General features: G+C 42.7%; 1 protein-coding gene across 1 annotated transcript in view; it reads right to left on the bottom strand.

Moving 5' to 3' along the window:
• Positions 1-6,827: 6,827 nt before the first annotated feature.
• The window catches only part of KPNA6 (karyopherin subunit alpha 6), a 34,195-nt gene continuing 26,609 nt past the window's right edge, over positions 6,828-14,413 (bottom strand). Inside the window, exons 10-14 of the mRNA XM_039511409.1 lie at positions 13,729-13,807; positions 12,854-12,979; positions 12,116-12,243; positions 10,543-10,721; positions 6,828-8,956 (exon numbers count right to left, since the gene is read on the bottom strand). Of these exons, the coding sequence (XP_039367343.1) occupies positions 8,769-8,956; positions 10,543-10,721; positions 12,116-12,243; positions 12,854-12,979; positions 13,729-13,807 (700 nt within the window). The 3' untranslated portion in view covers positions 6,828-8,768. The remainder of the gene's footprint in view (positions 8,957-10,542; positions 10,722-12,115; positions 12,244-12,853; positions 12,980-13,728; positions 13,808-14,413) is intronic.

Raw genomic sequence — 14,413 nt, 5'->3', positions numbered from 1 at the left:
GCTGTTAAGCTGTTTAGGAACAGCTGCCCCTTCCACACAAACATGGAACTGATGTTAGCTAAGGTGGAAATTGCATTCTTTCCCCTTTACATGTTGGTTCTGCAACTAGGGGAGGCTGAGTTATACACTTGATCCCCAGGAACCATAGGTCTGGGCTGGAACATACTGCTTACTCGGCAAGGGTAGCTAAGAGAATAGAGGGCCACATTTTGTCTAAAGAGTACATCAGTCTTGACATACAGTAGAACCTCTGTTATGAACAGCTCAGGAATGGAGGTTGTGTGTAACTGAACAAAACATTATGGTTTTCAAAAGTTTACAACCAAACATTGACTTAATATGGCTTTGAAACTTTACTAGATGGAAGAAATGAAACAAGCACAAAGTTCTTACCTTGTCAATTTTTTGAAATCTTTAGATTGTGTAGTTCACATTCAACAGTACTTGTGCTGTATGTGTTTTTTGGCTGCTGTCTGATTGTGTACTTCTGATTCCAAATGTGTGGTGTTGACCGCTCAGTTCATAACTGAGGTTCTACTGTACTAAGGTTGGATGCAAATTGCAACTCTAGCACTTACTACATGTAGTAAGAGCACATTCATGGATTAATTACTGCTGGAGCAGGTAACGTGTATGAAAATTTCTCCAATATGATCTACAATATATGCATGATGCGGTTTAATTAAACCTTACCCCGTGATTGAATTAGTTGGGTAACTGAAGTGTAAGCATGTTGAGGCACGGACCCTTCTCCATTTCCACAGTACTGCCTACATGCCATCTACAACACAGTGTGGGATAGAGGATGGGTGAAGTAGTGTTTACTACCTTTTGTAGTTTGGGCTTAATCTTACTAGAAATGGCCTACAGCTAGGAATGCTCAGACCTTCAGCTGCACCTCAGTCCCAGCTGAGTGGAAAGGACAGAATGCAGAGTTTGAAGACTGCTTTGATTAGTACTTTTTCCTCCTCCTGCTCTATGGTTAAAGAGTGAAATAGGCATGACAGGCTGATCCCAATATAGCAATAGACAAGGACTGGGGTGGCACAGTTCAAATTCATTGGTAGACAGAGGGAAATGTGCTTGCCCTGCAAAGTGGTCCTTTGCCCATGTCAGCTTTTTACATCTTGAACATTTATGCATCTCCAAGCTTTTGGAGATTTTTCCTTGCAGTTAGTGACTCATTTATTGGCAATGATTTTGCCAATATATTGGCATGTAAGCTTTTTGGTACTGGGATGTTCTGTTCATATATGGGCATTCTGTTGGTTCATTTTCACGGAGCTGCCAGGAGCCCCACATTTTGACAAACTCAAAATAATCCAGACAGATTGAGCACTTAGAGCAGCTTTGGAACAGACTCTTTATTTTGCATTGTATCTATTACAGTGTTGGAAACTTAGATACATTTTCAACTCTGAATGTGTATAGATCTCTAATCTGTACACATCATACTAGTCCACACTAGAGTCAGGTGTGTATCCTCACAGGGCCTACCAACCAACCATGGTACGGCTATAATGTACCTCTAAAGGGCCACACATTGGAAAAATAGCCAGAGTTGTTTGACTTTTATAAAAGAAAAGTTTGAAAAAAAAATTAGGTTGAATCACTCTTGGCTGTTGATGTGGCTACATCCTGAAGTCCCGTTCCCAGACTTTTGATTTGGGTAAACTAACAACCACATACTATTCCTCCCCTTTGTGCCATGCCCACTAGTGATTTCATAACACAACCCACAGATGAGCTGATAAATAAACCAAAAAAAAAAAAGTCAGAACACAGCACCAGCTCCACCCCCAAGGGTTTGGCTTCATATGGGTTAGTGCTTTGAGCACTGTTACTGCAGCAGAATAAGCCTTTTAAAATGCCATTCCTAGGGCCTGTAACAGTTTGCTTCTTTTTAAAAGAAAAGAAAAAAATAGACATCTTCAGTTTTTGGGTCCCGGGATTGTTCCAAGGAAGGATCCAGAACTGATGAGGAAAGTTTCCAAAATACTATTCATTCTCCAGTAGTCTTCTCCAGCCCAGTATTGTAGCTAGAGGTCTGACAGCTGTACCCATCTCTTCTCCTCCTCCTGTGCTCCCCAGAAGGGATTTTAAAATTCTGATCAGTCATGACACTGGCTGTAGAAGGTCATTTCTTAAAACAAAAATATTCAGTTGGATTATATTGGAGTTTGCAGAGACCTGTGCTGATAAAAGGCTTATTCACTCAGGAGTTTACCATATCTGTAATAAATGAAGGGTAAGTGGCAAGCAAGAGTTCAGGTTTACTAGAGAAACTAGATCTGCACCTCCAGTGAAGGAAAGGAAAGTAGGATTCAGATGAAGAGCTCCACCTCCTTTAGGGCTCTTTTGATGTCACTGCACCAGTTCTGTTGTGCAGACAGCTGCTGTGTGTCCTGACTGCTGCTGCCTGTCTATATAAGACCTCAAGCACAGGTCAAGTCTTAAATGGAAGGAGGATACATACATCCTACGATCAAATTCAGACAATACCGAGAGCTTATTTGCTCTAGGTTAACTGAAGTAGCCCAAGCTCCACCCAGTAAAAGGATGAAATCTTCGCCCCAACCTGAAGCAATAAGGTATTCAAGATGACTAACACAGGGCCAAAGGAGAAAAACTAGAAGTTTAGACTGACTAGCTAATTCTAACGCTCTAACCGATGGAGATACTAGAAGCTTGGGATGCTTTGCCCTAAAATGAGTAATTTGAAAGGGATCATTTTGATATGAACCAGCAGCCTCTAGCCACCTTAATCTGGAGAAGTCTGCCACACCAGTCTGATGCAATTCAGCTTTCAGAATGAGACTGCTGTCGGGAATGCAAGCTCAGCACTAGTGCTGCTCTACAGCATGGCATACAGGCCCCAATGCTTATGGATTAGGAAATGTGGAGATTAGGATCTTCTCAGCCAGATGTGACAGTGGAGATTTTAAACTCCACTGAGATAAGGTCCTCACATTTTTATGTGAGGGAATGGTACCTATCTGTGGGCAGCCTTAAGCCTGTTTTCTGATCAAAGAATTTTATTTTAGTCAAGAGAAAGTAGTAATTTGCTTAGACATCACTGGTAATTTGCAACATATTAGCAAGTATCTGTAACCTGGCTAAATATAGAGCCAAACTGAAGTCAGTCTGGATTTAGACCATTTTAACACTAGAATTTGGATCACTTTTTAGTATTATACAAGGCCTCTGCATCAATGGATCTTCCATTTTTTGCTACTGCAGTGTTATAATCCCCTTTGGGACACCTTGGTTCAACACTGTTTTAGTTGAAGCTTTACTGCACCCTTTCATGAGTTCTTCAATGTTGACCTAACTGGACTGCTGGATTGTGAAAACATGCCAAGACAGCTAATGAGAGAAGAGGCTGTGCTGTTTAATGCAGTGTTGAAGAGGCTGGTCTAGGAATTAAAAAAAAAACTCAGTGGTTCAGGTTACGATACATGCAGAGATCTGACAGAATTATGAGGCAAGGGATCCAGTATAACTGCACAGATTAAACTTCTGCTAAATACTTAGAGTTATCTGCCCTAGTCATGTACTAGAGACCAGAGAAACCCAAACACTAGCAGTTAACTGTAATTGCCTGCTTGCTTGAGGACCCTTCCTCAAATTATCCCCAACATGTTGTGTGGATATTGCTTTTGTGCTGGGTTGTAGTGCTATTGCTCTAGGTAACCAATAAAAAGGAGGTACTGCCAACAGGCAGAAGTCCCTACACGAGAATGGTAGAGCTAGTTTTTATAGCTAGCATCCACTGGGTATACCACACTTGGAGGTATGCTAGATGTGCACAATTACTGAGCAATGTAGTATGCAGGAAATAAAATAGGTGCTCCCAAAACACTTTGGAGGCTAAGAGATGGTGGTCCCAGAAGATAAGTGTATGAAGTAGACACCAGACCTAGGGGGATTTATGATGCCCCAGTTGCTGACAGCACAAAAGTAGCACTGAGGTTAACTGAAGGGGTTGGCATAGTCTGTAGTGCAGCCACTGTATGCAGTGCAATACTGATAGAAAAAAGGCCATATATTGTTTAACAAAACAGTAATCAAATAAAAGTAGACCTACAAGATGAATGCTTAAATTTCAACATCTCTTGTAGATCTAAGTGGCACTTGTGAGCTGAGAAAAATAGAAGTAGCTTAAATGGGGGGGGGGGCGGGGAAGGGAAGAGGAGATGAATGTTTGTTAAAAACCAAGTGGCACACCCCAGAACAGCATTTGTGGAGGTTCTGGAGAGAGCTTATCTACAGATACTTAGCATAAATTCAACAAGGTTGACATCAGCATGGATTCTCCTGCACTCTGCAAGAGTAGCTTTCCAAAAGCCAAAAACTTGTTCCCTAATACCAGTTGTAAAGTTCAGATTCAGAAGACAGCAGGAAGTGATGCCTTAAGATTTGTTTTGTGTTTTTTTTTGTTGGAAGGGGAGGGACAGCAGGGTGCAAGTTTTTTTTGGTAACCCAATTATCCACCATTTTCTATAAAAAGCTGTCAAGCTAATTATAAGAAGGAGCAATACCTCAACAGGTGGCTTGGGCCTAAGAATTCATTTGTGGTTGCTAAGGGAAGGTTGGAGTTTTAATTCAGACAGTAGTTCACAGCTGTGTGTAGGAATGGCTCTCGCCATCAAGGAAAGAAGCCAGCTTCCTCACAGCAGGAAGATAGTAGGCCCACTCTAAACAAAAAGCCATCCTTACTACCTCTACAGCTTTTGCCACAAGTTTGTTAGGTAGTTCCACATTTCACTTCAATCTTATTTCAGGAGCCAAAAGTCTAATTTAAAAAGCAACCTTGCAAAGCAGATCCAAATGCTTCTTCATGCTGCCATGAATGGAAGAAGCTCCAATGGAATGAAGAGCTTCATTTCTTTTGCATGGTCCTGAGGTAATGCATAGCACACAAAACTGTGGTTTAAGTGATTTACATCAGAAGACTAAGATTGTGGATGAATCAAGATCTTACCTAGTTTGGTTACCTTTTTGCTCTAGAGATGCAGTCCTAAAGCCATGGGAGATATCAGGCTCTATCCTTGAAGGATATGTTCTCTTCGCCACAGACCTAATATAGTACTCTGGTGAATATAACACCTCAGATAGCTGACTGGTGGAATAGCAGCTCCAAGAATGTCTCCCGCATGAGTTAAGGGACCACAGGGTCACAGATGGCTTTGAAACATACCTCATAAGGCCTTCCACATAGAACCTGTCAATGGAAGGGATACATTACTGCTTTTCATTTGCCAAAGAGGGAGCCTTTTTGGAAGAGTAAAAGCAAGATGGGCTTAGTATTGACCAGATATCACAGAAAGACTAAGCCTGATGGGAGACAGAGCTGAGGAGGAGGGAAACAGGAGAGTCCCACACAAGTCTTCTCCAGTTCTGGGTTTCAAAGTTATTAAGCTTCCCTTGGCTGTAGATCCAATTTCAAATAGAATATTAATATCCAGAGACTAATTGGTAAAAAAATTACACTGAATATGTTTACCCTAAGCTTAAAATAAGGCTTTATTGATTGGAGAACTGTTCAATTCCATAGTGAATTTCACTGTCTCCATGAAACAGATCATATAAATTTTGTTCCTCTGAAGCCCTTCACGTGGAAACAGTTCCTAGTCAACAACTGGGTATTTTCTACTGATAAACAGCTTTATTCTGCAGATTTAGCCCACCCCCCCTGCAGGCTTTCAGGCAGCCTGGCTACCACATCCAGCCCCTGAAGGTCTCCCAAACAGCCATGCAGGAGAACAATCCTTTTTACCCACCCACATTCTCTTCCTACTCTTCACAAAGTGGGTGCCTCCTTATACATTAATTCAGGGCAGCATTTTTTAGTTTCAATGATCCCTGCAAAGCAGTTTGCTACAGCATCTAATTCTCTTCCAAATCCACCGCTGGATTATTTGCAGATACAGGAAGAGAAGAGGTGAGGGAAAGGTGTCAGTGCAACAATCGAGCTTTAGGGTACGTCCTAGAACCCAAAGTACCGTATGCATGGCCATGGAAAACACCTCATTGATGCTAGCGCTGAAAGGCCTATAAGCAGAAGGAAAAATAGCAGCAACCCACATGTGCCCCCTCCCCACACACACTACAAAAAAAATTAGGAGAAAGATAGAACACCCTGTGTGTAAGTTTCACTTAACCCTCAGTTGCTCACTGATCTTTTAATGCGAGGAATAAAAAAAAAGTTCTTGTCTGGGAATATACTCTGCCATCATACTGATGGCATTTGAGACCTAGCCTTCTGCTTAAGGCTTGAATTTGAATATAAATCCAGATCTCTTATTTCTTCATCTTCCATCAACTGCATAAGGATCCATTAGAAGAGATTTTAATTTGCATGCTCTCCTTTAACAAGCTACCCCAATACATATTACACTGAACTACACAATGAACCTTTCTTTCATAAAAGCCTTCTCAGCAGCTAACCCAAGCTTTAGAGCAGTGGTTCTCAAACTAGGGCCACCACTTGTTCAGGGAAAGCCCCTGCCAGGCCAGGCTGGTTTGTTTACCTGCCGCATCTGCAGGTTTGGCCGATCGATCGCAGCTCCCACTGGCCAGGCCACCGGGGGCTACAGGAAGCAGCACGGGCTGGGGGACATGCTGGGCACCCTTCCTGCAGCCCCCACTGGCCTGGAGCCGTGATTGGCCGAACTTGCAGACGGGGCAGGTAAACAAACCTGCCCAGCCTGCCAGGGGCTTTCCCTGAACAAGCAGCAGCTCTAGTTTGAGAACCACTGCTTTAGAGGACGGACAAAAGCATTTCTCCCCACTCTGTTTAAAGAGAAGAGGGAGGGGATGCACACTAGCCAGAGGCATGTGAGTGAGCCACTGGGCTAATGTAAGTGGCTTGACAAGTTAACTCACAAACCTTAATACATTTTTTAAAAATAGAATGTTCAGTTTCATTCTTCACAGATAAGCAAAGGTTCCAATTTTAACGTGCTTGCTAGGAGTCCAAGCTCCCTGGTAGGCTTCTCCAGATCCTGCAGTGGCACAGCACTCCAGTACACCATGGCTAAGCTTTCACACATGAGCCACAAGGCTATATCTAATGTTAAATAATCCACCCCAAACTTGTACTGCAGCAAGTGATAAAAGAACTTTACCATTTAGAGATCACTCTAGCCACAGCCAGCCACCAGTCAAATGCACAGATGTTGTTTATTATTTTTTTAAACGTGAAGGACTTGTGAAATTGGATATCTTGATTTCATACAACAACTGGCACCATGCTTTGTTTCTTACTCTTGAAATTCCCAGTCCCAAAGGCTTCCAAACTTGCACTTGCTTAGGACAGCAAGAACAGGGAGGGGATGCACACAGCGAGTCTATTAGACACCTTGGTGAACCATGTTTCCCCATCCCCTTCCCTCAAATCCCAAAATTGTTTGGGTTTTCCATAGCCTATTGTGTTTTATATCACTCTTGGCTAAGTAAACTCAATCCGGAAAAGGAGTTTAAGACAAATCTATGTTTGCTTGTACAGTACGTGAGTAAACAGAGGAAAAGAAGCAGGACAACCAGTGAGTGAGTTCATAGACCATCATTTCCAGGTGTACCTGCCTCACAGTATTCTATTTACATAAATTACAGAAATTTCATATATATTTTTCTCTGAAGCCAATTAGACAAATATCTACCTATATATAATATATAAAAAATACAGAGCTTTGACTCTTCCTTTTGAAGTAAAATGTACATGATCCAACTGTGAGCAGAAAGTAATCCTGAAAACTCAGGCCCTTTGCTACTGGAGTTAACACCGCACACAATGCTCCTGTCAAGTGTAGCTATGCCCTCCTTCCTCCCCACCCCATAAAACAATCCACCCCCACCCCATCCATTCAGAAAAAAAATCCAAATCTTAATACATGTTTTCATGAAAAAATTTTCAAGTAAAGATGAAGATGGGTTTCACCATTTCAACAGTTCTGTGACTTCAATCAGTAGCAATGCAAGTGAAGCCCGTGCAACTGCAGCTGTGCTTCCTCTTTTCAAAGACCACCAAAAACATCTCCCCCACCTCTTCACAATTACCATCTTTGGGGTTTTGTTGCTTTTTTTTTTTTAAATACCAACAACAGTTCTTTAAAAAAGAAAAAAATATTTTTAAACAAAGGGAAAAATTCCTCTCCAGGAAAAAAGTCTTCCCACTTCTCCTTTGTCCATTTACAGTATGTTTCAAGGGAAACTTGGCCCATGTCCAATGGCGCAGTCCACTGAAGGAGAGCTGCGAAAAGGTGAGGGGCTAAACATTGCTCTTGGCAGATTAGAGTCTTTAACAAAGAGTAAGATGTGCAAAAAAAAATTAAATAGATCAACCCTAGCTTCCAGGATTAATGTTGTCAGAGAAGAAAACGCTTAACTTTTGATTTGTGTTTTTCCCCACCCTCCCACTGAAATTTCATTTAAGTACCCGAGGTAACAAGTGACACAATTTGTGAAAGATCACCACAAATTAAAACAAGAGGTGCAATTTGTTACCTCTGTGTCCTTCCTCCACCTTGGTGCCTGCTTTAGAGACATGTATGCAGCAGCAAAAAAAAGTGTAAAAAATAAAATCCCCTTCTTTCCATGAGAGCAAAGCATTGCTTCTAGCTGTTCTCGAAGGAGAAACTGTTTCCTAATGGGTGGCGTGGGTGTTTGCGCCTTCCGTTTGTAAGGAGGGGGAAATGGGACTATAACTCTGGCTGCTCCCAGTTGATTTCTGGCAAGTTCGTGGTGTTCTTCCCCATCTGAACACATTATAGCTGGAAGCCTTCCATAGGGGCCTCAGGCTGCTGGAAGATGAATTGCTGCTGGTTCTCGTCTACCTGGGGAGCCAGGTTGGAGTCGTCATCCTCTACTCCAAAGTAGTGCTCAATCAAATCAAAGGCCTTCTGGTAGATTTCCTGGTTCTCATGGCTCTGCAGGAACTCTATTTTATCCAAGCCTTGGGAAAGAGAAAAATGGAATGTGGCAAGACTGATCAGAACATCCATACTATTCCCTACCTCCATCCAGCCTTCACCCTTTCAACTGTTTGGGCCACAGGACCACCATTTGTTCAGCTTGCATTTTGCCCAGTGTTAAACAATCTTAAACCCACTAACTCCATTACTCCAGAAGAGCTTTTGGATTGACTCTCTCCCAGCCCAATTAAAAACCTTAGTAAGATGAGGATTTGTTCCTATTTGGAGATACACCACAAATCAGGAGTCTCACTGGCCAGATCATTTACAGAGCACCAACAGTGCATGAGGCACTTCAGACTAAAAAGGAAGACAGGTCCTTGCCCCAAGCAGCTCACATTCTGGTGAGACAGAAGAGGAAGTGGGAAGAGAAGTGAAGTGACAAGACTAGACTGATCTCTCCAGGGTAGGAACTGCGCGTCTCTTGTTTTCTATTAAGTGACTAGCACACCTTTGGGCCCTGTAAAAACAGTGATTTTTATGCAGGTGTCTTGTTAGTACCTAAAATAAAATTATGGAATTGTCATTGGTTTTCCTGAGGGGCAGCCCTAACTTGGGACATCACTGATGCCAATTTGTGAGAGCCCCAACTTTATCTTCAATCACCTCCAGCGTCTTGGATACAAGAGATTTCTGGTCCAAGAAATCCATTTGGCACTTATACCTTCCTTAGTACTCATCCTAGCTACCCGTAATCACAGAATGCAACAAGCCACAGAGCGCGTACTTATACAGACTAACTACTGGGGTAAATAGCAGTTAATCCAGAACTTCTAGCATCCCATATCTCATACCCATTTGAAGTTCAGAGGAAGTTGACCAACACTTTCAGCAATAGAGCGTAAGCAGCCTCTAACACAGTGGTTCTCGAACTCCCCCCCCCCACACGGACCACTTGAAAATTGCGGAGGGTTTTGGCAGACCACTTAATGATCTTTCCAAATGTTGTTTGTACTGTTGGCTAACTATTGTAAAGCACTTTGGATAAGAGCGCTATATTAAAAAGCCTTAAACATTTTTTGTTCTACAAATAAAAGCTCACAACTCATATTTTAATATCAGTAGTCTTACCTTTCTAAGGCAATGGATGTGCCCTCTCCCCTGCCATGGCAGCCCCTGAGCTGAGGCTGGGAAGCGGGGCAGGGGCACGCATCTCCCCAGCAGCTGCAGCCCTGGAGCTGGGGAAAGTCTCCTTCTCTGGCCACCACAGCCCTGTATGTCCCAAATTTGCCCTCCCCTCTTCTCACCCCACTGCCCCTTCCCACCTACTCCCTCTTCCCCCCCGCCCAGGCCACCACCTCACTTTACATGTGCGTCTTCTCCAGGGTCCAGACACCTAATCAGTGGAACCATGCTTGCGTGGCTCCATAATAAGGTGGGTGGCCCTTTGTTCTCTTATGTGTGGCTGCCCAGGCACACTTTAGAGGGAATTATCTGCAGACCACCTGAATGGAGCTCATGGACCATGGTGGTCCACGGACCATAATCTGAGAACCTCTGCTCTAACCTCCTGCATTACTTCCTCCGGGGAACAAGTCACGCAGCAAGGCCAGTGAGAGCCACTTACCATAGGCTTCCTCAATGAGGCTGCAGTAGGGGTTGATGCCTGTGCCACTTTGCTTGGCCTCCTGCTCACCGAGCCGCAGGATATTCTCCAGGCCATTCAGGGCCACTTGAACAATCTTGGAGTCCATGACAGTCAGCAGGTCACACAGAGGTTTGATACAGCCTAGGTTTACCAAGTACCTGAAGAGAAGGCACAAGGAAGATAAACATTCAATTGATCAAGAAGAAAGGTTAAGTAACATTGTGGCATGCATTTAGGTTTAAAGGGACACTGTCAGGTTTAAGGAAATCTGTATTTTAAATACTGCCTCACAGGTAACATCCTTTTCACCATTAGCTCTCGAAGCTGGGTGTTTAGTTTAAACACTTTAACCTGTATCTCGAGAGCTAACAACCAGGGTCCTTATTTACAATGTGTTAGCACTCAACTCCCATTGAAGTCAGAATCCAGATCTACTAAGGTGCCTGACTTTATAGGCAGGCAAGTTTTAACATTCTAGTCTGGTTTGTCCAAGCTGCTTGAACGACACAAAGTAAACTATGAAACTGGAGTCATCTGTATTGCTTGTTTACAGTCACATGCACTATTTGAAATCCCACCAAAAAACTTCACTGGAATTTAAAAAAAAAAAAAAAAGATATTCCCATGGGTCTAAAATTTTGCAGCATATATCTTTAAATTATTTAGCCTATAATTAGCCAGGTATTTCTACTCTTTGATACGGTGAAAGATGTATACCCAATGTCTGTTTAAATTTAGATTTGCAAAATTATTTGTGCATTTCCTACATAGGCTGCAGAAAAACAAAGTTAACACCACTAACTCACCTGCAGAGTCCATATTACATTTTTTCCTGTGTAAAGCACACAATACTGGCAAAGTTATAGGGGCACCTTGTAATGCTGCTGCTTCTATTAGATGCACACTTAGAATTTTAAAGACATAGAAATGTACTTTGAATGAAGCAAATCAGAAAGGGTTTTAAACCCAAGTGCAAGTACTGATAGATTAGGAAATTAGAGTGCTTCACTGGGTTCTGAATCATATCAGAGCCAGAGTGTGAGCATATGCATGTCAGGTACATGACGCAGACCAGATACTTCCAGAAAGACTGCATGGCCAAGATGCTAAAGACTTGTAAGTGCATCCTTTGTGTGGCACAAGATTTTTAAATAAATACTGTTTATGCTACATTTGAGGTGTGTTTTAGTTATAAAAAAAGAGTTCCCTAATCTATAGCTCAGATTGTGAACTACGAACAATGACTCTTCTGGTTCTCAGCAGCTACCGTCTTGATGGTGACTACAGAAGCAGCACCAGTAAGTTATCCCTACTTGAATGGCTTTACAGCAAAAGGGTATTCTCTTCACTGAAAGCATTAGAGCCTAGGGAAAGCTATAAAGACATGCTGGATCTCTGAATATGTCTTGGAGCTTCTTTCAAGGCCAAGGTAGCCAGAGGAGTCGATGGATGGATGGCCACAAATGCTGATGGCAAACTGATTGTCCAAAGTTGCTATATAGTTTCATGGAGTCAGAGACAAAGTACAGACAAAAACAGCTTCCCAACGTACCTGATCTGCTCTGGGGTTCCTCCTGATGTCGCATTCGTGATGGCCCAGGCTGCCTCTTTCCTCGTGCGGAATTCTGCTTTCTGTAAGATTTCTATCAGCACTGGGAAAATGTTTGCATCTATGACTGCCTGAAGGAAGAAGCGAGAGAAGCAGCGTTTAGGCCAAGCGACTCCTAAAATGCTAGCAGTCTCCGGGAACAGAAACCTATAACCTTTTCAGTGACCCTCACCTGCTTTTCCTACCAAGTGTAAGATTAAGTTTACTAGCCAAGAACTTAATCTCCTATTATTGCTCCAATACCAAAGGAAGTCTTTGGTCACTATGTGCATCTGTTTGGATATAGGCCCTTAGAAAGGATAATTACAATCAAATGCCGTACACCAACTGAAAGGCATTATTCTAGGTGTACATCTGAGCTTTGGAACCACAACGAAGAGGCAGATTAATCCCCATCTCCCCAAGTTCACTCAGTGATTAGACATTTCGAGCATGTTTCAGACCAAGCGCCATTTGTGTGCACAGTTAGCGTCACTGAGATGTCTAATGATCATTGTGGGGGCAGTCAAGTAGAACAATGACACTAATTGTGCCTGCAAATAACCAGAGGAAAAGGGAAGTCCAGGGTGTAAAATGTGGCCTTTAAACACCAACTAAGAATCACATAAGCTTTGTTTTAATGGTGCTCCATGAATTCAAGAGTGTTGCAGGTGGGCCTGGCGAGGCTTCTAGAAACTGTACCTGTATCTGAGCCCTGTTTCCAGCTGTGATGTTAGAAATGGTCCAGCAAGCTTCCTTCCGGATAGACTCTTTGGGGCTGCTTAATAAATGAAGCAGGCAAGGCAGAGCTGAGCAGTTCAGGATCACCTTAAGAGAAGAGTACAGGATAGGATGACACCATTCGCCTTCCTCTACTTTCATATAGTGGATACTTTCAGCACATCTTTACTAGATTCTTATGGGGAAAAATTTTTTCTTCCAACATTTTCCAGAAACTCCTGCCACTGAATGAGGTGTTCCATTAGGCAGCAGCAGGAAGAGAATGCTTTTCCTATCCCAGAGAGCCATGTGTAGGATCAGACATCCCAATTGCAAAGTGTCCTTCCAGAAATGTGCTCTGTGTGGTTCAGGAGGCAGACAGAAGACAAGCCTCCCTCCACTGCATCCTGCTCCTCAAGGAGGTGGCAGCAGAATGAGTCATCCCTAGTTCTTGGATGCTGGAAGTGAGAAGTTTCAATGACTGGAGTCCTGAGACTTGTCTCCCTATACAAACATTGGCTATAACGAGATGCTTGTATACACTATATTTTTCACAAGCACCAATACACAGAGGGGACTTTTGTTGTTGTAGCTAAATCCTGAGCCATGCCATCATAGCTCAATTCATCTTATGGGCAACCCTGCAGGTTGAGCCATTCCAGTTTTGATTAAAGGGTGGGTGTTCTAAGCTAGATCTCATCTTTTAGTGGCAAGCCTAGAAATCGGAGTGCAGATCTATCATGAGAGCTTTATCCCCTCCTGTTAGTCATGATCTGGGTTTTTAAATCGGAGACATTTTAAATGCTTCCTCCTGCTCAAACATTGAATTTGAGAAGACCTAGTCACATCCCACTCACCTGGGTCTGGATGTCATCACCTGTCACAATGTTGCCTACAGCTCGCAAAGCTGGGGAAGCTACTTTATAATCATTGTGCCTGCAAGAAAGAGGATGGGAAAGAAACATCAGTCCAAGCCCTTTGTAACAGAATCCCTCCACCCTCTTCACCCCCTATTCAGTTAAAATTCCACCATCAGAAGCACACAGCAAAATGTGTCCAAATCAGAGATAGTCACTGAAAGAGCAAGGACTGTGTCACCATAAGAACAACCTTTGTCCTCTTACAACCATAAGCTTCATCATGGACCACTTCCTGTCACCTTCAAATCACTCCTAACTTTAGTCTTTCATGCCCCTCCTCACTGTTGTGGCATCCAATTAACAGTAGCCAGAACACTCCTGAAAATGCATTTATTTTGCAAACCCTCAAGATGCAATGCAAATGAAAGTCATCTGCATTAGACAACACACAAACTCATCAACAGATCTAAAATAGAGCAGTGACTCTACAGAGTTCAATGGATAAATATTACAGGAGTGTCAAAAGACAAGTTTATTTAGAATGTGCTGTATTTATTCCGTTATTGATCCTTTTCTTCTAAGATTAGACTCAAGCCAACAAAAGATTACTTTAAGCTTCCATAGAGGAGTTTTAAAGCATTAGAGCAGCACAGAGTGTACTGTCTTAGTCTGGCATCAATAC

The sequence above is a fragment of the Mauremys reevesii genome, linkage group 23 (genome assembly GCF_016161935.1).
Source record: "Mauremys reevesii isolate NIE-2019 linkage group 23, ASM1616193v1, whole genome shotgun sequence".
NCBI classification, from domain to species: Eukaryota; Metazoa; Chordata; order Testudines; family Geoemydidae; genus Mauremys; species Mauremys reevesii.
Note: the sequence above shows the minus strand (reverse complement) of the source record. Positions and strands in the feature narration are given on the sequence as shown.